General features: G+C 37.3%; 1 protein-coding gene across 3 annotated transcripts; it reads right to left on the bottom strand.

Annotated features, from left to right (window-relative positions):
* Nucleotides 1-5,103: 5,103 nt before the first annotated feature.
* LOC126630784 (SUN domain-containing protein 1-like) lies at nucleotides 5,104-19,894 on the bottom strand. Of its 3 annotated transcripts, XM_050300996.1 has the most exons (3): nucleotides 18,546-19,894; nucleotides 9,600-9,787; nucleotides 5,104-5,437 (listed from the first exon to the last, which is right to left on the bottom strand). In XM_050300996.1, the coding sequence occupies exons 1-3, from the start codon at nucleotides 19,608-19,610 to the stop codon at nucleotides 5,329-5,331; spliced, it is 1,362 nt and encodes a 453-aa protein (XP_050156953.1). In that variant the 5' UTR covers nucleotides 19,611-19,894; the 3' UTR covers nucleotides 5,104-5,328. The 3 variants fall into 3 exon arrangements, with proteins under 3 accessions (XP_050156953.1, XP_050156952.1, XP_050156951.1); XM_050300995.1 differs by lacking the exon at nucleotides 5,104-5,437 and having other exon boundaries at nucleotides 9,425-9,787; nucleotides 18,546-19,893; XM_050300994.1 differs by lacking the exons at nucleotides 5,104-5,437; nucleotides 9,600-9,787 and adding an exon at nucleotides 14,738-15,351 and having other exon boundaries at nucleotides 18,546-19,891.
* Nucleotides 19,895-21,331: the final 1,437 nt, after the last annotated feature.

Here is a 21,331-nt window from a genome sequence, read left to right as displayed (position 1 = left end):
CTTGATTTGGCTCGCGAAGGTACTCGTCTTTGTAAAGCTGAACAATTGTGTCACAAAATTCTTCAAGAGTATCAAGGCATGTAGACTCAGACATACCATGGGTTTCATCCATCGAATCAGCTGGGGAGCCATAGGCCATCATTCGGAGTGCAACAGTAACCTTCTGATGAGGTGAGAAACTAGGGTGACCTGCTCTGTCTCGCTTCTGTCAAAAGTACGGATTGACCTGCTAGACATCACAAAGTAAACGCTCGAAGACATGACGCCTCATCCGGAAGTGACGTCTGAAATCCTCTTCTGTGTACACCGAGTTGGGGTCGAAGTAGTTGTTTATCATATTTGTATGCGTTATTGCTATATTTCGTGGTTTGTAAGATCGACCAGCAATAGAGCCACCCCATTGAGGTTATTCTTTAGTTGGCTGACACACCATGGCCGCAGCCATGGCTACTGCTATGTTTTGTTTGTTGCGCCTTACTTGAACTTCTTCATCAAACTCTTCATCTTCTCGTCTCATTTGCTCCCATTTTGCTTCTCTTTTGGAATTGGATAAGGACTCCCAGTTGGAATCTGAAGAGGATCCAAAGTTAAAATTCATTGCAAACTTGAATTGAAAGAGATTGAATTGAAAGAGATTGAATTGAAAAAGATTGAATTGGAAGAGATTGAATTTAAATAGATTGAATTCAAAGTTGTGTGAATTATATCCCAATATCCACCCTATTTATAGCAAAAAAAAATTCAAATCCAACGGCTAGCTGACGTCACTTAGCCGTTGGATTTGAATTTAATTGTAGTTTTTAAATAATAAATTATGTTTGGCTCTCGGTTGGAGACTGTTTTTTGTGAAAGGGCTAAAACGAGCCCTCTGGTCCTTTGGCCCTCGATTGGAGACGGAGGCAAATATGACCACGTATTGTTCATTAAAATATTAATATCTTGGAGAATCTTGGAGGGTCAGAGGGCTAAAACGAGCCCTCTGGCCAGCCATCGGTTGAAGATGGCCTTATATAGCTGAGTCGTGCACCGACGGTTGCTGAGTTCAGTCACGTGAACTTGTGACCCAAGTGGGGGCATTAAGGATGGTATGTGGAGGAGTTAAAGAGAAAGTCAGCACGTGTTCTTTTAGGGGAACTTTAACGAAAAGTTCCCAATATTATTTATTTTAACGAAAAACCACATTTTTACACTAAAAAGTCAATCCTGGTACTATTCATTTTATCCTTTATTTTATCTTTATCGTTAAAATCTAAAATTTTCAAACATTTTTCATTAGTTTTCCTGTTCTTTTAGGGGGACCATACCTGACGCGGCGCTTGCGCGTGGTAAATGATCCCACCTCGTTTGAACTTTTTGACCTTCGTAACAAAGCTGTTACTTACAGTCCTTGTGGACTAATTCTTGGCTTACTCATAATCTCTCTGAGAAATACCGTTGGCTTATCAGAGCAATGGGGCTCTTACCACCGTAGGTCCCGCTCTTCAACCCCCGACCTCCATTTTTTTTTTTAAAAGAAAAGATTATTAATTATTGTAGATTAATTAGATGTCTATTCGTGATGATATAAAAATGGGTGCGAAGAAAAATGAAGGGGTTAACATCCTGGTCCGACTTTTGACACTCTGAAGAAGACTTCAAGCCTGCTCCTCTTCGAAGCATTTCATTGCCTTTTATGTTTCTTGTCTCTCGTTTTAACAAACGATATTGCTTATGCTAAGAGAAGGATGTGCTTAACCTCACAATAAATTAGTAATAATGTTGTTTAAATTGACATTTGACAAAAGTCGAACTTAAACCCTCTCACTTAAGAGTAATACTACTAAATCGTAGTACCAAATGATGCTCATCTTTGGATTTAGAAATTTAAGGTTTTGGTCGTTAGAATATCCTGCCAAAACAAGATAAAAAAAGCTAACGGCACTAAACACCCAATAAAGAGAAGTTGCAACAAAACATCATGAGTTCTAGCATCGTTTGCAACTAATAGATGACAAAATAAAATTAAGAGTTGGATCAAAATATTGGACCAACAAAAAGTGATTATTTGAAATAAAAGATAAAAATTAGATGTTTTATTGTGATTATTAATTAAATATTTACTCGTGATTCTTAGTTAGATGTTAATCGTGATAATCTGAACATGGGTTTATTGGAATAATCGGATTATTAATAAGATGTTTTATCGCAATGATATGAAAATAGGTTTGTTGGAATAACCGGATTATTAATTAGATGTTTTATCATGATGATGCGGAGAATATGTTTGCCAGATAATCGGGATTAATAAGACGTTTAAAATTTTTATACTGTGTGTAAAACTGAAACTTTTTAGACTGAAATTGGAAGGAACAAAAATTTCCAACCAAAACTATTCAACTTGCTTTTGGTTGTCGACAGTGTAACCATAAAATGCTAGGTATTGGTTTTGGGAAGAAGATAATTATGCATACAGGTACCAAAAGCAATGTCCATTGCCCTTATATTGCAAGGCTTAGCTCATTTTTCATCTTTTAGTGTAGATAATATCGTATGTATTAGAAAAATAGGAAAATGCTAGAGAGGCCACATGTTGGTACCATATTTGTATACTATTTGATGTGACAAATGATGTGTACATGCCACACCAATTACTGAACTTATCTCATTAAATATTGATTATATGCATCACTTGCCACATGAAATGATGCATTGATATACCATATAAATATGTGGTCTTCCTTGTGCCTTTTATGAATGGATATATGGGTGTGATGAGGATTTATTAAATTATTTTAAAATAAGGTTATTTAGTAAATGTTTGCTGAGTATGTTGCAAATATGATGGACATGATGAGACTCAATAGTAATGTTCGGAATCAATCTTCCCACATTATAAAATTATCATATGTGATTTAAATTATTTTTATATCTTAATAACTAAAAAGAAGAAAAATTCTATAGTAACTCTCAAGTCGATTCGGTAATTACTATAAAATTTGATTGGACAAACAAAGATGTTCAAAAAGAGGGTCAGAAAAGAGGGAGATAAGAGAGAGAGAGGAGATAAGAGGAGAGATTCACGTTAATATGTGAAGTGTGGACTTGTTTTGTTAGTCCCACATCGACCAGGTAATCAGAAACTTATCCCTTTATATAGTTGACCCGTGCAATTGTAATTGCCGAGTTTAGTCACGTGAACTTGTGACCCATGTGGGGGCATTAAGGATGGTTGGGAGGGGTTTTAAGAAGAGCGGGTCAAACCAATCATGCACCCGAGGCAATCAACCCTACTCGATATGTAGGCGTTTGTCGATCGTCCACCTTGGACGGCACATCTGTCTCAGGTGGTGGCGCGCGCGGTTGATAAGAAGCCCGCCCTGAAGCGCGATGTTTGTTATGGGCCGGTTGGCCGGCTAATAACTGTCTTCATTCCGCCTTGTTAAAGGGACGTTGCTCAGTCCTTCCACCGCTTAAAAAAAAAAAAAAAGCTGGCAGAGGGAAAACCCCGTTGACTAAATCAGAGCAACGGGGGGCTCTTACCCCATTGGTACCCCCTCTTTGACCCCCTACCTCCATCTTTTTTATTTTTTTTTATTTTTATTTTTTCACAAAGAAAAATCTCGAATTATCATAATAAGATGTTTATTCGCGCGATGAATAACCTCGCCAAAAAGATAACAAGACTAAACACCCAACAAAGAGAAAATGCAATAAAACATCACGAGGTTACTGGAAATTAAGGGACGACAACAAAAGATAAAGAGTTCGATACAAATATTCGACTAACAAAAATGCAGTGAACTCAAATTAGTCAATTCATCAGCTCTAGGATTCAACTTATGATGAACATGAAAGAGCTCACAATTCCATTTCTAGTGTAGAAACACATTCGATTTCACCTACCAAAATATTTTAGGAAGTTTTAACGAAAAGCCCGCGGTACTGTTCACCTTAGCAAAAAACCATATTTTTACACTAAAAAGTCAACACATGGTACTATTCACTTTACCCTTTATTTTGTCCTTATCGTTAAAACTCAAAGTTTTCAAGCCCTTTTCATTAGTTTTCCTAATATTTTAAGCAGTAGTTATAGTTTACCAATAGGGAAAATTAGGTTCACATCCTTCTTTTTGTTACTCTATTGATTAAAATTCTATTTATTTTCAATTTTTGATCAATGTCCTTGGGTATTAATAACATCATTAATTATTTGAATAATAAAATATTTTTATTTTTAAATATATTCCTTTAATGATAAAAATGTTACAATTAGTATATTTATATTTATGGCTAAATTTTTTATCATATATTTTTATTTTTAGTTTGTACCTATTTTTAATTTGCAAATATTTTTAAATTTGTGCCAATTTTCTTTTCATTTTTAATTTGTACCCATCTTATATGTGAAATGTACCAATTTGTTTGTAAAATGTACCAATTTTTTTAACACTATGGATACATTATTTTTCCATTTATTATTTTTACATAGTTTTTATCCATTTATTCAATCAAAATGTTTGAATTTTTTTATTGTAACCATTTCTAATAGTATTATAATGAGGGATTTTAAAATCTCATAAAATATCAAACAATTAATGTAAAAACTATAAAACTATAAATATTAATAGTAATATAATGAGGTGTACAAAGTCAAGGGACCTTGATCAAACTTTGAATATTTTTAATCCAAGAATGTTAAGGATTAGGAGCCGCATCCAAAATATCCCTTTTATTTAATAACCTCTTTTAAATACTCATGTATTTAGTTTGGGTATCCATTTCCCCAAGTTTTACATAAAAGAGCTTGAGATAAGTGAAACATTTTGCAAATGAATGAAAGAAAACAAAAACATACTGAGATTATTAGAAGACTTAGATATTGTCAATCAACCTTGTATCGTAAATCAATGGATTTTATTTATTTATTTAGGGTTTTGATAATGAAAGAGAGTAGAATGTTTACATGTGATCTCGTTAAAATTTTGATGGAATTTTGACCATATGTGAAAGAAAAAGAGTACCATTAAATTTCTAAAGTAAATTTTTGTCTCCTCGAAATTTGGAAAATTCTCTGTTTCTATACCTGTAACCTGTGCCTGATTTCATTACCGAGCGCATAGAGAGGAAAACAAAGGGAAAATGACATACACCTAACAATACATGGATACACAATTACCGGATAACACTAAAATGTCAAAGAGACAAACACGATATCGAGAACTCGAGAAACATACCACAAGATCTCTACCTACCAAGTTACAAATTAAAAGGAGAAAAAATGAATTCATACTTAAAACAGACGTGGCCCGAGATGCCTCTGCACGAGTATGGTATGGAATGGCACTGACGCTACTGTTGCATGGCCATCATAGAAACGACGTTCGGTTCATGTCCATGTACTCTCAATCGATATATGCAAGTATGAGAAGGGCTTCCATGGTTGGATGTGAAGCCCAACCTCACTGTGTCGACAAGGCCAGACACTGCCGGGTCCAAGACATTGAATGTCTGTGCATTGCTTTTCTCAAGGTCACAAGTAAATTCAGCCAGGCGAATCACTGTATAGACTTCTGGATCATCCCGTCTTCGCAGCCACCCAGAGATCCTGCAGTCCTTATGAGCACTCGATTTGTCATAAGCAACGCTCTGTTTGAAAACAAAAACAGATAAGTCAGCATATATTTAAGCAACGCTCTGTTTCAAAAAGAGGATCGGAAAGGAGGGAGATTAGAGAGAAAGAGAACGAGAGAGATGAGACAGCAGATAGAGGAGAGAGATTCACGTTAATATGTGAAGTGTGGACTTGTTTTCTTAGTCCCACATCGATTTGCCGAGTTCAGTCAAGTGAACTTGTGACCCAAGTGCCTACGCGCACTAAGTCAATTACCTGACACGGGTGTACGCGCGCGTGGTTGATAAGAAGCCCGCCCTGAAGCGCGATGTTCCGGGCCGCCGACGAGCAAATTCTTCCGGCTGCCGCTGTCTGTCTTCATTCCGCCTTGTAAAGGGATGTTTAGTACCTCGGAGGTCACTCTGAGAAGAAACCCCGCTGACTTTATCAGAGCAACGGGGGGCTCTTACCACCATAGGTCCCCCACCCCACCCTTCTCCAACCCCAACCTCCATCTCTTTTGCTCTTACCACCGTAGGTCCCCCTTTTTAAATTTTTTTTTTCAAACGCTCAACAAAGAGAAATTACAATAAAACGTCACGAGGTTTAGAGATTTAGCAATGTTTGAAACTAAGAGATGATGACAGAAGATAAGAGTTAGATCGAAATATTGGACTAACAAAATGCAGTGAACTCAAATTAGTCAATTTATCAGCTACAAAATTCATCTTAAGATGAACATGAAAGGGCTCACAATTCCATTTCTAGTGTAGAAACACATTTGCTTTCACCCACCAAAATATTTTTAGCAGCAATTATAGTTTACCATTATTATCACATATTCTATTTATTTTGACGTTTATAATTTTTCTTTTTCTTTTCTACATCCTATAAGCTTCATATATTAGTAGGCTTCATTGTCATTTTATTTACACGCTAAAAAGTTCTTAAGCGATCGTGAGTTCTTTTATATTTCATACCAATTTTTTCAGTCGTGTGTATTTAGTTTGGGTATTCATTTCCTCCAAGTTTTATATCGAAGGCCTTGAGATAAATGAAACATTTTAGCAAGTCAATGAAATAAAACAAAAACATACGGAGATTATTATTAATTTTTAACTCCTTGAAGTCCAATTCCACCCTCATTTAAAGTTAAAAAAAATTTAAAAACTTAAAAAGAAAAAATAAAAACTAAATACTATTGAAGAACTAGAAATTGGTCGTCGAACGTTGTATTGTAATTCAATGAATTTATTTATTTATCTAGGGTTTCAAAATGAAAGAGGGTAGAGTGTTTATACGTGGTCTCATTAAAACTTCGATGGGACTTTGACAGCCCGTAAAGGAGAAAAAATACATAGATGAGAACGCATATCAACGAATATATCTAAATATAGTGACCTTTGTAATAACTTGGATTTTTCTCTGAGCTAGGTGTATTAAGTGAAATCACAAATTAGCAACCAAATAATCTCTTACTTTTAAAATGCCCAGCAGGAGAAGCATATCTCGACGAATAAGATAAGCTAGTCATTTAGCTAGCCTGTTGAAGCTTATTGTTTTTTTGCATTTTTTTGTTTTTGTTAAAGTAGCCAAAAAACCTCATTTAACTAGGCTGTTGGATATGCTTTTATCCTATCTGTGTGTACACGTCTGCTTATAGTTTCCCAATGTCTACAAGAAAAAAAAAAAAAAAAAAGATTTATGTAAATCCTTCGAATTCGAGGTTGTGAATTGTAGCATCCTTTAATAAAAATATTGGAGCAACAAAACACGAGGAACTTAAATTAGTCAGTTCATTATTTACAAAATCACAAAATTCATCTTATGATGAACAGTTCAAAAGTTACTCTATATATCTGTGAACACGGAAAATTCCTGAAACGAAAGAGACAAGAACGACGTGCACAAACAAATATTTGTGTTTGATTTGATGATTTTGGGTTACAATCTCTCTCTATTTTGATCCTCTGATTCGATCTCCGTAAGGTGTTGATTTATGGGATGTGCGATTGATCCAAGGGCCGTCGAGGCTTGATCTTGGATGAACGAGGATGAACGGATCTTCAAGGGCTTTTGGGCTTGATCTTGAAGAATGGTGATTGACGGATCTTTAAGGGCTTTTGGGCTTGATCTTGAAGAACAGTGATGAACGGATCTTCGAGAGCTTTTGGGCTTGAACGGATCTTCGAGGGCTTTTGGGCTTGATCTCGAAGAACAGTGATGAACGATGAACGCTTTCTTCAAGGGCCGTCGAGGCTTGGGCTTGATGAACAACGGATGAGCGGATTCGTTGATGTTGTCGATCCAAAGGGGCCGTTGGGGCTTGATCCTTGAGGATGAACAGTTGATGAACGATGAACGATGAACGCTTTCTTCAAGGGGCCGTTGAGGCTTGGGCTTGAAGGTGGATGATTGTTGATCCAAAGGGCCGTCGGGGCTTGATCTTAGGATGAACGAAGAACGAAGAACGAAGAGAGCTTTCTTGATTCTTCGGGAACCTGGATGCTTGAGAGCTTCGGAGTTTCAGAGCTTCAGAGCTTGCTTAATGATTTTGGTTCCTTTTTTAAAATTAATGAAATGGCTTCTATTTATAGAATTTTCCAAGGCCTAATTTTGAATATAATATTCCAGATGAAATAAGTCGTTTCTGCCAGATGTTGACATGTGTCCTGTTTGATGACTTTTCCAACTTATTTCGATTTTTTGTTTAGACATACGCTACGTGTAAAATTTATGTAATACATGAGCGTTGAAACTTTGATTTATCGGTCAACATTTATTTACCGAAATTTCGATGTCTACAATATCCTCTTTTAAATGCTCATGTATTTGGTTTGCGTATCCATTTCCCCAAGTTTTACATAAAAGAGCTTGAAATAAGTGAAACATTTTAGCAAATGAATGAAAGAAATCAATGGATTTTTTTATTTTATTTAGGGTTTTGATAATGAAAGAGGGTAGAGTGTTTACATATGATCTCGTGAAAACTTTGATGGGATTTCGATTGCGTGCAAAAGAGAAAGAGTACCATTAAATTTCTAAAGTAAATTTTTGTCACCAAGACGAAAATTAAAACATATCAGTTCGAGGGAGCGCCCAGCCCCGAAAGTGAAGAATCTCCTCCGTAGGGGGAGGAACCGCCTTCGTGAGGTCCAAGGTCAAGTACTCTTTCACATCAATGGCAAACCATAATAATACTCCGAAATTTAGAAAATTCTATGTTTCTTTACCTGTAACCTTGCCTGATTTCATTACTGGGCGCGCATAGAGAGGGAAACACAGAGAAAATGACATACAACTAGCCACTGGCGGATCCATTAAGGGGCAAGGGGGTCAGCTGACCCTCCGAAGTTCGATGAACGTCCATAGACAAATTAAGTGTTGATTCTCCGAACTTCGGTGAATGTCCATGGATACCTTGAGTGTTGCCTTTTTGAAGATTAGAGTTGGCTTCATACTTGCCCTCCAACCGACTTCAGGCCTACCAAAACCTGATAAATGTTCATGAATACCTTGGGTGCTGTCCCTTGCTTACATTAACATGTCTGTAGTATGCATTTTCAAATGACTTCAGGCTTACCAAGACTCGATGAAATGACAATATGCATGTTATTTCTAGTATAAAAAAATTTTCGCGCTGCACGCACTATTCTTACTAACCCCCCTAATATTATTTCCTGGATTCGTCACTGCAACTAGCAATACATGGATACACAATTACTAGATAACACAAAAATGTCAAAGAGACGATACACGATATCGAGAACTCTAGAAACATACCACAAGATCTCGACCTACCAAGTTACAAATTAAAAGGAGAAAAAAATGAATTCATACTTAATACAGACGTGGCCCGAGAATGCTTCTGCACAAGTATGGTATGGAATGGCACTGACGCTACTGCTGCATGGCCATCGTAGAAACGGCGTTCGGTTCATGTCCGTGCACTCTGAATCTATATATGCAAGTATGAGAAGGGCTTCCATGGTTGGATGTGAAGTCCAACCTCACTGTGTCGACAAGGCCAGACACTGCCGAGTCCAAGACATTGAATGTCTGTGCATTGCTTTTCTCAAGGTCATAAGTAAATTCAGCCAGGCGAATTTCTATATGGACTTCTGGATCATCCCGTCCTCGCAGCCACCCAGAGATCCTGCAGTCCTTAGGAGCACTCGATCTGTCATAAGCAACGCTCTGTTTGAAAATAAAAACAGATATGTTACTATGTTAGCATATTTTTAAGGACGCTACCAATCAACACAAACAAATCCAAAAGAAAAACAAGCACAAAGAGGTGCTCAAAACACACAGAGAACAAACGCAATGATGGTGAACTCAAGTCAGAAAAGATTTTGAGAGGGGAAAATGCCTTTTCATGATAGCTGATTCACATGCTATGATACTCCAACATCCAATAGATGCTATTGATGCAATAAAAGCAACAGAGTGATCACTGTCGCATCCTGACCCCGCTCCATCATATTCTGAGCTCGACTCCACCATAGCACGATATTGTCCGTTTTGGGCCCCGAGCATGCCCTCACGGTATTGTTTCTGGGAACTCAGATGAGAACTTCCCAATGAGTCACCCATCCTGGGATTGCTCTCGTGCAAACTCGCTTAACCTAGGAGTTCCAATTGAATATGAAGTCAGTGAGCTCCCAAAAAAACCTCGTGCTAATTGGAGGTGAGCATGTATATATAAGGCATAGAGGATCAATTCCCTTGAACGATGTGGGATGTTACAATCACGTCATAAAAATATCTCGAACTAATCCCAAGGAGTTGCTTTGCTAAGGAAGTATACAAGCAGGTCAAAGATTTATTGTACACAAAGTTAAATTCAGAGTATAGTTATAAAATCAGTAAGACTATTCAGTTTCTTTTCTTTCTTAATGGAGGTCCTTGCCACTAACCAAATAACATAGAAAACAACGCATGTTTAACAAAAGATAATTATAGTAATGCTTTCTAAACATGCAGAAAGCAAAACCATGACAGATATTGGCAGAAGTAACTACAATATTTGCAACCAATTTTACCATGCCAGACCATAAGACAGAGGGAATATGTAAATTGTTTATTTAACTAATCAGAACGGCAATTGTTTATATAACTAACATATGTTATCAAACATGTTAACTGCCAAATCAAACATGTTTCTTTTCAGACGCACCATTTCCATATATTATACTTAAATCAGTTAAATAAAGGTAACATAAGCACTCTAGTTTGTCCATTAAAGAAATCAAATAAACTTGCAAACATATTCCAGTTAGGACGCCAGGTCAAAACTAAACAACCTTGTGCATAATAGCAAACAGACAAGAAGAATCAAAGGTTTTTCTTGTCAGAAAAGTACACATACAACTCTATCATATCTTTTTACCACACGAATCCAGATGCGAATAATTTTTCGTTAAAGTTCTCTAAAAATAATAACTCTGTTTCAGTTTTATCAGCCTACTATTCAAAACCAACATAGACTTCTTAAATAAAATATGGAGACTTAAAAATATTAAAATAATTAAGAGCATGTGACCAAACCCTCAAAAAATATAGTAGGAAAAAAGACATGATTGAAGCCCATTCCGTAGGTTCACAGGGTTTCAGTTGTCACAACTAGTTTGCAAACCAAGTTAGAGATCCTTTAAAATACAAGTGCGCAAACACACACACACAACCACACAAAGTTTGAGATTACTCCATGTATTGTTAATTTTATTTTAACTACAAAGGCTTTAGAGATATATGATGTAAAACCAGCCGCTATATTTTGACATTTTATATTAGTATAGATTACACAATATAAAAAACATTGTAAGTCAGCACATAAAACTACGTACGAATCAACGCTGTGATAGCATACCACATTGCTTAAAGTAGAAGCAAATGAAAGCTGCCCATCAACAAACTAATAGCAGAGATAGCAAAGGATTTCAAATGAGAATATAAATGCAATGAAACTAGTCACTTTTTGCGAGAGATTCACAGGTCCAAAACCCTTCTGCCTCGTGTATCTGTCGCATAATATAGCCTTCAGTGTAATACATGTCTTTTTTTTTTTTTTTTTCAATTTGTAGATATAGAACCACTTTAGACCTAATGAAGGCGAGTCTTCAACAAAAAATCAGATAACTCTACTAAATTGACAACCATTTTAACTCTCTTGACAAACACCCCAGAGCATTAGGCTTCCACTAAGGCAGAGCCTAGGGAGGGCAAGACATACGCAGGCATAGCCTGTACTACCTAAGGTAAAAAAAATCCAGCCTAAAGATAATTCACCTAGATTAGATACTTCTCAACCCCCTCCCAGAAATTCTGCGAATTCAAAGTTACATGCTATATAGTAAGGTTCTAAAAGACGTTAGACACTAGTCGGACGGTATGTTAGGGCCTAGCGCCTAGACGGTATGTTGGGTACCTAGCATATCTAGGCGCCCTTTCTTAATTTTCAAACGCTTAAACATTAATCGGGTGTCAACATAACTAATAACCGAAACAACTTGGTACCAATAGGGTAAACACTTCAAATTTCTGGGAACAGTAAGTACAATATATATACTCTTGCATGAAGATTATTGACTATACATTTCAATCCCACATTTCCTAGCATATTATTGCCTGCAAGATAATACCAACAGACCTTTGAAAAATCTTAAAACAATGTCTACATTTTGTTAAATTTATTCTTTGATGGTTCAAAGCTACTTCTAAACGTGAAGATTGACGGAAGTTAAATGATATCCAGCATAACAAATACAAAAGATAAAATACACTGAAACAATGCATGAACAAACAAAAGACAAAATAGTGAACAAGAGCATCACCTTTGCAACATGTTCCAGAGTGATAGCCTCGGGAATGATGGCAGTCCGCAGATTAGAGAGAGAGAGAGCAGATTCACGTTAATATGTGAAGTGTGGACTTGTTTTGTTAGTCCCACATTGACAAGCTAATCAGAAACTTATCCCTTTATATAGTTGACCCGTGCATTTGCAATTGCCGAGTTCAGTCGCGTGAACTTGTGACCCAAGTGGGGGCATTAAGGATGGCTGGGAGGTGTCTTAAGAAGAGCGTCAGACCAATCCCACGCGCACCCACCACCCTGGACGGCACCGACACAGGTGTTCGCGCGCGTGATTTGATAAGAAGCCCGCCCTGGAACAAGCGCGATGTCTTCATTCCGCCTTGTTTGTAAGGGACGTTGCCTACGGACCTTCCGCCGCTAAAAAAAGAAGCTGGCAGAGTTCTGGACCCTCAGAGGTCACTTCTAAGGGAAATCCCGTTGACTTAATCAGAGCAACGGGGGGCTCTTACCACCGTAGGTCTCCCCTCTTCAACCCCAACCTCCATCTTTTTATTTTTTATTTTTTAAGAGTCAATTCATCAGCCATAGGATTCATCTTACGATGAACATGAAAGAGCTCACAATTCCATTTCTAGTGTAGAAGCACATTCGATTTCACCCACCAAAATATTTTAAGCAGCAGTTATGGTTTACCATTATTATCACATTCTATTTATTTCACGTTTATAATTTTTTTTTCTTTTCTACATCCTATAAGCTTCATCTATTAGTAGGCTTCATTGTCATTTTTAGGGCTGGGTTCGGTTGGCAAACCCTGCTAAATTCTTTGTGCTATCTGCCAGTCACATATACATAATTATCGAAAATTAGTTACCGCTAGTCAACCGTCTTCTTATGGTTGTCAAAAATCGGTTCAACCAAAATTATTGGTTGGTTCAGTTGGTACATGGCATAACCAATGGTTTACAAAAACAACAGCTCAAGACCATATACCGACCCGTAAACAACAAACCAGAAAAGAGAAAAAGAAGTTGTTCTTGCAATTTTTCAATTGATGATAGGCCAATATAATCATGACTTAACAAATTAAAATGGAAATCAAATCAAAAGTTAATAAGCCAATAACAATGTTAACAAACATAATCCAAATAGTTACAAGTTCACAAACTCAAAAGCCTAACTAACATAATTGTCTAAATTCAATTGTAGCAACTAATGTATAAAAAAAAAAAAAAAAAAAAACTCAAAACTCAAAAGTTCTAGTTATAAGATCCCCTTATTATAATCCCAAAACAAATAACTTGTTTTGATAATGCAACATCACTGAAGTAGCAGCAACCAATGCATGTGAAATGTTCCATGAATCAATTCTTCGAAGCACTTGGAATTGATGTTACTTGAGATGTAGAACCATCAACTATTTCAATTCAAATGTTACATAAATAAGAAGTAATAAATTAAAAATATCAATAAACATTGGATTGAAGTACTATAATTAGAATTAGAAAAACAAATATATAGCAATACTTACATTTTTCCAGTTCTTCACATGTCAAGCATGTAAAAAATACATAAAATATCTAAATGGAAATATATATATATTGGTAGGTGTGGCATACCGCTGGTATACAAAATCCAATACCAAAGTCATACCATTAATTGTCGGTTCGGTATAATGACAACCGATTATGAAAAAATAGCAAAACTATACCATACCATTATGAACCGACCGGTATGATTCGGTCAGTAAATCGGTTTATGGCAAAATTTCTCATCCCTAATCATTTTATTTACACGCTAAAAAGTTGTTTTATGTTTCATACCAATTTTTCAGGCGTTCCCGTTACAAAAGTTACTCATGTATTTAGTTTGGGTATCCATTTCCCCAAGTTTTACATAAAAGAGCTTTAGATAAGTGAAACATTTTAGCAAGTGAATGAAAGAACACAACAACATACTTAGATTATTACAGGACTTAGATATTGATCATTCAACCTTGCATCGTAAATCAACGGTTTTATTTATTTATTTAGGGTTTTGATAATGAAAGAGGGTAGAGTGTTTATATGTGGTCTCGTTAAAACTTTGATGGGATTTTGACCGCGTGCGAAAGAATAAGATTACCATTAAATTTCTGAAGTAAATTTTTGTCACCAAGATGAAAAGTAAAACATATCAGTTCAAGGGAGCGCCCAAACTCGGAAGTGAAGAAGCTCCTCCGTAGGGGGAGGAACCGCCTTCGTGAGGTCTGAGGTCAAGTACTCTTTCACATCAATGGAACAATAAGCATGCAGAAACAAACACAAATAAAAAAAAATGACAAACCATAATAATACTCCAAAATATACTCGAAATTTAGAAAAATCTCTGCTTCTATATCTGTAGCCCGTGCCTGATATCATTACTGAGCGCATAGAGAGGAAAACACAGAGAAAATGACATACACCTAACAGTACATGGATACACAATTACTAGATAACACTAAAATGTCACAGAGACAATACACAATATCGAGAACTCTAGAAACATACCACAAGATCTCTACCTACCAAGTTACAAATTAAAGGGAGAGAAAATGAATTCATACTTAATACAAACGTGGCCCGAGAATGCTTCTGCACAAGTATGGTATGGAATGGCACTGACGCTACTGCTGCATGGCCATCATAGAAACGGCGTTTGGTTCATGTCCGTGCACTCTTAATCGATATATGCAAGTATGAGAAGGGCTTCCATGGTTGGATGTGAAGTCCAACCTCACTGTGTCGACAAGGCCAGACACTGCCGAGTCCAAGACATTGAATGTCTGTGCATTGCTTTTCTCAAGGTCATAAGTAAATTCAGCCAGGCGAATCTCTGTATAGACTTCTGGATCATCCTGTCCTCGCAGCCACCCAGAGATCCTGCAGTCCTTAGGAGCACTCGATCTGTCATAAGCAACGCTCTGTTTGAAAATAAAAACAGATATGTTACTATGTTAGCATATATTAAGGACGCTACCAATCAACACAATCAAAAGAAAAACAAGCACAAAGAGGTGCTCAAACACACAGAGAACGAATGCAATGATGGTGAACTCAAGTCAGAAAAGATTTTGACAGGGAAAGATGCTACTGGTGCAATTAAAGCAACAAAGTGATCACGCCACAGAAGTAACTCGAAGTAATCCTAGGGAGTTGCTTTGCGAAGGAAGTATACAAGCAGGTCAAATATTTATTGTAAAAGTTAATTTCAGCGCATAGTTATAAAATCAGTAAGACTATTCAGGTTCTTTTCTTTTTTAATGGAGGTCCTTGCTAGTAACCAAATAACACAGAAAACAACACATGTTTAACAAAAGATAATTATAGTAATGCTTTCTAAACATAAGGAAAGCAAACCATGACAGATATTGGCAGAAGTAACTACAATATCTGCAACCAATTTTGCCATGCCAGACCACAAGACAGAGGGAATATGTAAATTGTTTATATAACTAATCAGAACGGCAATTATTTGGTCCAGTAGGGACTGGAAAAAGACGGAGAATCAAAATACATTCTAAAATAGTAAAAGAAAAATTCAGAAAAATGTACCCAAAGACTAACATTTTCACATACTTAATATGGTGCCGCCTTACAACTAAAGTTCATTGCAACACCTTAGTCTTAATTTAATCTCCAGTTAAACCAAAATATCCTGCCCAATAGAATTTAGGGTCTAGTTTACATCACAAGACCACATGTATAAAGAATAGGCGACCAGAACCATACATAACTGGCACTGGAAGGCATTTAAAACAGGACAGACATACACACACTAGAAATTAAGAAATTCTGCTTGTCTACTAAGTGTTTCCTGGGCAACATTACTTATTTAGAGAAAAAAAGTTTCTAATAAATTATTTGACCATTTTTATGCACTGATAAATTATGAGTTCCAGTTCATAGTAGGATTCATGATCCACATCAGTCCAGTGTAACAACTAGAGGATTCTGCTGGTTCAATCCTTTCCTATTTGCTTGCTGCTTAAGTCTACAGATCTCCTAATTTTACAACCCAAGTCATCCTACGATAAGCAAATAGAGGCTGGTTTCTGAATCTTTCCTGTCACCTACCATAACTAACATAAGTTATCAAACATGTTAACTGCCAAATCAAACATGTTTCTTTTCAGACGCACCATTTCCATATATTATCCTTAAATCAGTTAAATAAAGGTAACATAAGCACTCTAGTTTGTCCATTAAAGAAATCAAATAAACTTGCAAACATATTCCAGTTAGGACGCCAACAACCTTGTGCATAATAGCAAACAGACAAGAAGAATCAAAGGTTTTTCTTGTCAGAAAAGTGCATATACAACTCTTTCATATCTTTTTACCACATGAATCCAGAGGCAAAGAGCGTAAACAGCCTACCTCAACTAAAATTCATAAAAGTAATAACTCTGTTTCAGTTTTAACAGCCTACCATTCAAAACCAACATAGACTTCTTAAACAAAATATGGAGACTTGAAAATATTAATATAATTAAGAGCATGCGACCAAACCCTCCAAAAAATAGTAGGAAAAAAGACATGATTAAAGCCCATTCCGTAGGTTCAAAGGGTTTCAATTGTGGAACTAGTTTGCAAACCAAGTTAGAGATTGCTCCATGTATTGTTAATTTTATTTTAACTACAAAGGCTTTAGAGATTTATGATGCAAAACCAGCAGCTATGTTTTGACATTTTATATTAGTATAAATTATAAGTCAGCACATAAAACTACATACAAATCAACGCTGTGATAGCATACCACATTGCTTAAAGTAGAAGCAGATGAAAGCTGCCCATCAACAAACTAATAGCAGAGATAGCAAAGGATTTCAAATGAGAATATAAATGCAATGAAACTTGTCACTTTTTGTGAGAGATTCACAGGTCCAAAACCCTTCTGCCTCGTGTATCTGTCTCATAATACAGCCTTCAGTGTAATACATGTCTTTTTTTTTTTTCAATTTGTAGATATGGAACCACTTTAGACCTAATGAAGGTGAGTCTTCAACAAAAAATCAGACAGCTCTACTAAATTGACAACCATTTTATCTCTCTTGACAAACACCCCAGAGCATTAGTCTTCTACTAAGGCAGGGCCTAGGGAGGCAAGACATACGCAGGCATAGCCTGTTCTACCTAAGGTAAAATAAACCCAGCCTAAAGATAATTCACCTAGATTAGACTACTTCTCAACCCGTCCCAGAAATTCTGCAAATTCAAAGTTACATGCTATATGGTAAGGTTCTAAAAGACGCTAGGCGCTAGTCGGGCGGCGGGCTGGGGCGCGGCTAGGCAGGGCTTAAGCGGGCGCCAAGGCGGCTTCGTGTAAATAAGTGTTTGTTTATACTTAAAATATGTATAATTTCATCGTAAACTACAAAATAGAATGACATGTATATTATGAAGTATTGGAACATAATGAAAAAATAGGGAACAAGCATATAATGTGTGTTCATTTAAGTATTCAACATGTCTCTTACAATTTATTGAGAAAAATAAAATGCAAAATGAAAGTTATCTATTTTTTGTCTAAGTGAGTCGCAACCTAGGCAGGTCAAGGCGGGCTAACCAGGTGCCTAGCAGATCTAGGTGCCCTTTCTTAATTTTCAAATGCCTAGGCATTAATCGGGACAGTGGTCAGCCGCCTAGTGCCTAACAATGCTGTATAGAATGACAAACACATTAACTATCCCCAACAAATTAACTATCTAACATGCTACAAAATTAAGAACTGAATCTGCCTAGCATACCATTTTGTAGTCTAACTGTCAACATAACTAATAACCGAAACAACTTGGTACCAATAGGGTAAACACTTCAAATTTCTGAGAACAATAACTACAATAGATATACTCTTGCATGAAGGTTATTGACTATACATTTCAATCCCACATTTCCTAGCATATTATTGCCTGCAAGATAATACCAACAGACCTTTGAAAAATCTTAAAACAATGCCTACATTTTATTGAATTTATTACTTTGATGGTTCAAAGCTACTTCTTAACGGGAAGATTGACGGAAGTTAAATTATATCCAGCATAACAAATACAAAAGATAAAATACACTGAAACAATGCATGAACAAACAAAGACAAAATAGTGAACATGAGCATCACCTTTGCAACATGTTCCAGAGTGATAGCCTCGGGAATGATGGCTGTCCGCAGCTTAATCTGGACAAATCCACTACTCCCCTTCAAGGGAAAACAATGGCCAGGTTCCCCAAAACTGGGTTTCAACATCTTGTCAGCGTCGCTATGTACCCCATTTTTGGAACTCTTCAAGAACCAATTTCCCCCTTTCCCCACCAAATATGGCTCTGAATGCTTCACAACGGAAGCCCCACCAGTGGCCAAAGCATAATCCACCCTGCCAAGTCCATCCGCCGCGTGCTTTTCTATCTCTTTCTCAACCACATTCCTCGCATAGGCCCTTATGTCATCCAAAGTCGCACCCAATACGCTATCTTCGCTGCTCTTCACCTTCTTCTTCAAATCCTCATACACGTTTTCAAACTCTTGCTTCGACAACCACTCCACGCTTCTCAAATCGCTCACCGACCTCTCCAACCCTTCATTCTTGGCCTCCAATTTCCTCAAATCACTCTCCAACGCAACCCCTTTATCCTCTATCTTCTTCTCCATTTCTCTCCTTAACCCTCCAACCTCGCTCTCAATCTTCCGGTCCACAACCTCCACTTGAACCTGAACCATCTTCGTAGTGGTCTTCATAAACGCTTCCACCTCCGCTATTCGGCCTTCCAAATCCGAAAAAGCCATGGGAACCGCTACACCAGGCCCAAGAGCAAGTCTCCTGACTATCTGAAACAAACCCACAATCAGAACAAGCAGAATTAAGTTCTTGGAAACGATTCGGAGGACTGTGACCCATCGAGGCTTGGGATCAGCGTCTAGGGTTTTGCGAGAGCGGCGATTGGAAGGCGGCGAAATGGTGGAATTGGGGCCGGTTTTCTTGGGTTGAGCGGACCGGTCAAGACCCGGTTCGCCTCTGATGGAATGGTGGCTGAGATCTTTGGAATTGGTGGCGGTGTCGTCGGCTTTGTGGGTTTGGGGTTCGGCGGAGACAAGCTCGATGTTGGATGTCTTCTTATCGACGGCCACGACGTGTCGCCGCCGAGTCGTCGCCGGGTTCGCCGTTATTGAAACGGTCGACGCCGACATTGGATTTGAGAATTGGGTTTTCTTGGATTAGATCAAAAAAATTTGAATTGAAAAGTTGAGGATTGAAAACGAGGGAAAATGGGGGAAAGCAAAAATTTAGAAGATAAGGGGGGAATTTTGGGCTTGATTTGAAATGATTGAGCCAATTAGAGATCGAGCGATCTGACAGAAATTTAAGAAACAAAAGAATGAGAAATTAGGAATTTGGGCGAACCGGCGCGACGGTTTTGGGCGCTTTGGTGTTTGAATCTCTTTCGACTGTGGCAAGTTTGGGATATGAGCTTGTCAAGAAATTTTAACGAAAAACTCGGTACTCGATACTGTTTACTTTAATGAAAAATCACATTTTATACTAAAAAGTCAATCCTAATACTATTTATTTTATATTTTATTTTGTCCTTATCGTTAAAACTCAAAATTTTCAAATCATTTTCATTAGTTTTTCTGTTTGTTAAAACTTTTTTTTATGTTTGAGAATATAGTGATGCTGCACGAAAGGAGATTCTTTCATGATCTCTTTCATCAAAGCCACCAAATTAAGGGATATAGGTCCTTAAAATTTTGATTCAACGGTTAAAAACATGAGTTCTTTAAAAGTTATAATAACTTTAACGGTTTAATCAAATTTTAATGGTCCGGATCACTTGATTTAGTGGTTTTGGTAGAAGAGATTCGGAGATGATCTCTTTCCTTGCTGCACCAACTAATATAATCGGTTAAAAAACATTTATAAGTTTTCATGTGATTGTATTATTATACTTGGTTATCAGGCCATGCTCTCTTGTGATTTTGATGAATAAATTTTTATGGGTACGCGTGTGATAATTAGACTTTTGTTTATCACATAAGAAAGTTGAGGTTTTTGTATAAATTAATGGGTAAATTACATAGTAACCCCTCATGTTTGAGGTCTATTACAACCACATACAACATTTTTAAAACATTTCACTTTCATACATTAAGTACTATTTTATTTCAATTACATACATCCGTTACATTTTTCATCCATTAATCTGTTAAGTGCTGACGTGCCTGCCAACGTGACACACCACGTGGCAAAAATAATAATTTTTAATTAAAAAAACCTAAATTTTCTATATATATATATATATATATATATTAAAAAAAAAACCTATTGCCACCCCCACCCCCCAAAAAAACAAAAGCCCAGATCTGTCCCTCATATCCCCGTAACCCTATATCCCCCAAAACTCATATCCCTGGTGCAATGCTTGTCACCCCAGCCACCCCAGCCCCCCCTGCGGCGCGATGCAGGTCAACCCAGAACCCCCTCCCCCCGCGATGCAGGTCAACCCAGAACCCCTCTCCCCCCGCGATGTAGGTCACCCAGAACCCGACCCCATCCCTTCTCTCATCCGCAACCCCACCACCCACCTTTTTCTCCTCTCTACACATCCCCACTCTCCTCTAAACACCCCCCACTCCTTAAATCCACACCCGTTCCACGAACTCGGCGATGGCGAGACGGGATCTGGGTTTTTTTTTTTTTCCTGGGTTGCAAGTAGGGGGTCGGGGGAAGAAGATGAAAATGGGGGAGAATAGAGGGGGAAAGGGGGGAAAGACAAACTGAAGAGGGTTTTTTTTTTTTTTCTTTCTGGGTTGTAGGGAAGAAGATGAAGATGGGGGAGAGGTTTGGGGGTTGCGGGGAGAAGATAGGAGGATGAGGGGAATAAGGTTTTAGTTTTTTTATTTTTATTTTT

The sequence above is a fragment of the Malus sylvestris genome, chromosome 7 (assembly GCF_916048215.2).
Source record: "Malus sylvestris chromosome 7, drMalSylv7.2, whole genome shotgun sequence".
NCBI classification, from domain to species: domain Eukaryota; kingdom Viridiplantae; phylum Streptophyta; class Magnoliopsida; order Rosales; family Rosaceae; genus Malus; species Malus sylvestris.
The sequence above is the reverse complement of the archived record's forward strand: the minus strand, read 5'-3'. Positions and strand labels throughout refer to the sequence as shown.

Coding starts and splice junctions, on each gene's coding strand:
- LOC126630784 (XM_050300996.1), bottom strand. CDS start 19,610: ATGTCGGCGTCGACCGTTTCAATAACGGCGAACCCGGCGACGACTCGG. Junction 9,788..18,545: donor CTCTGGAACATGTTGCAAAG/GTGATGCTCATG, acceptor ATTTTCAAACAG/AGCGTTGCTTATGACAGATC. Junction 5,438..9,599: donor GGCCTTGTCGACACAGTGAG/GTTGGACTTCAC, acceptor CGACACAGTGAG/GTTGGGCTTCACATCCAACC.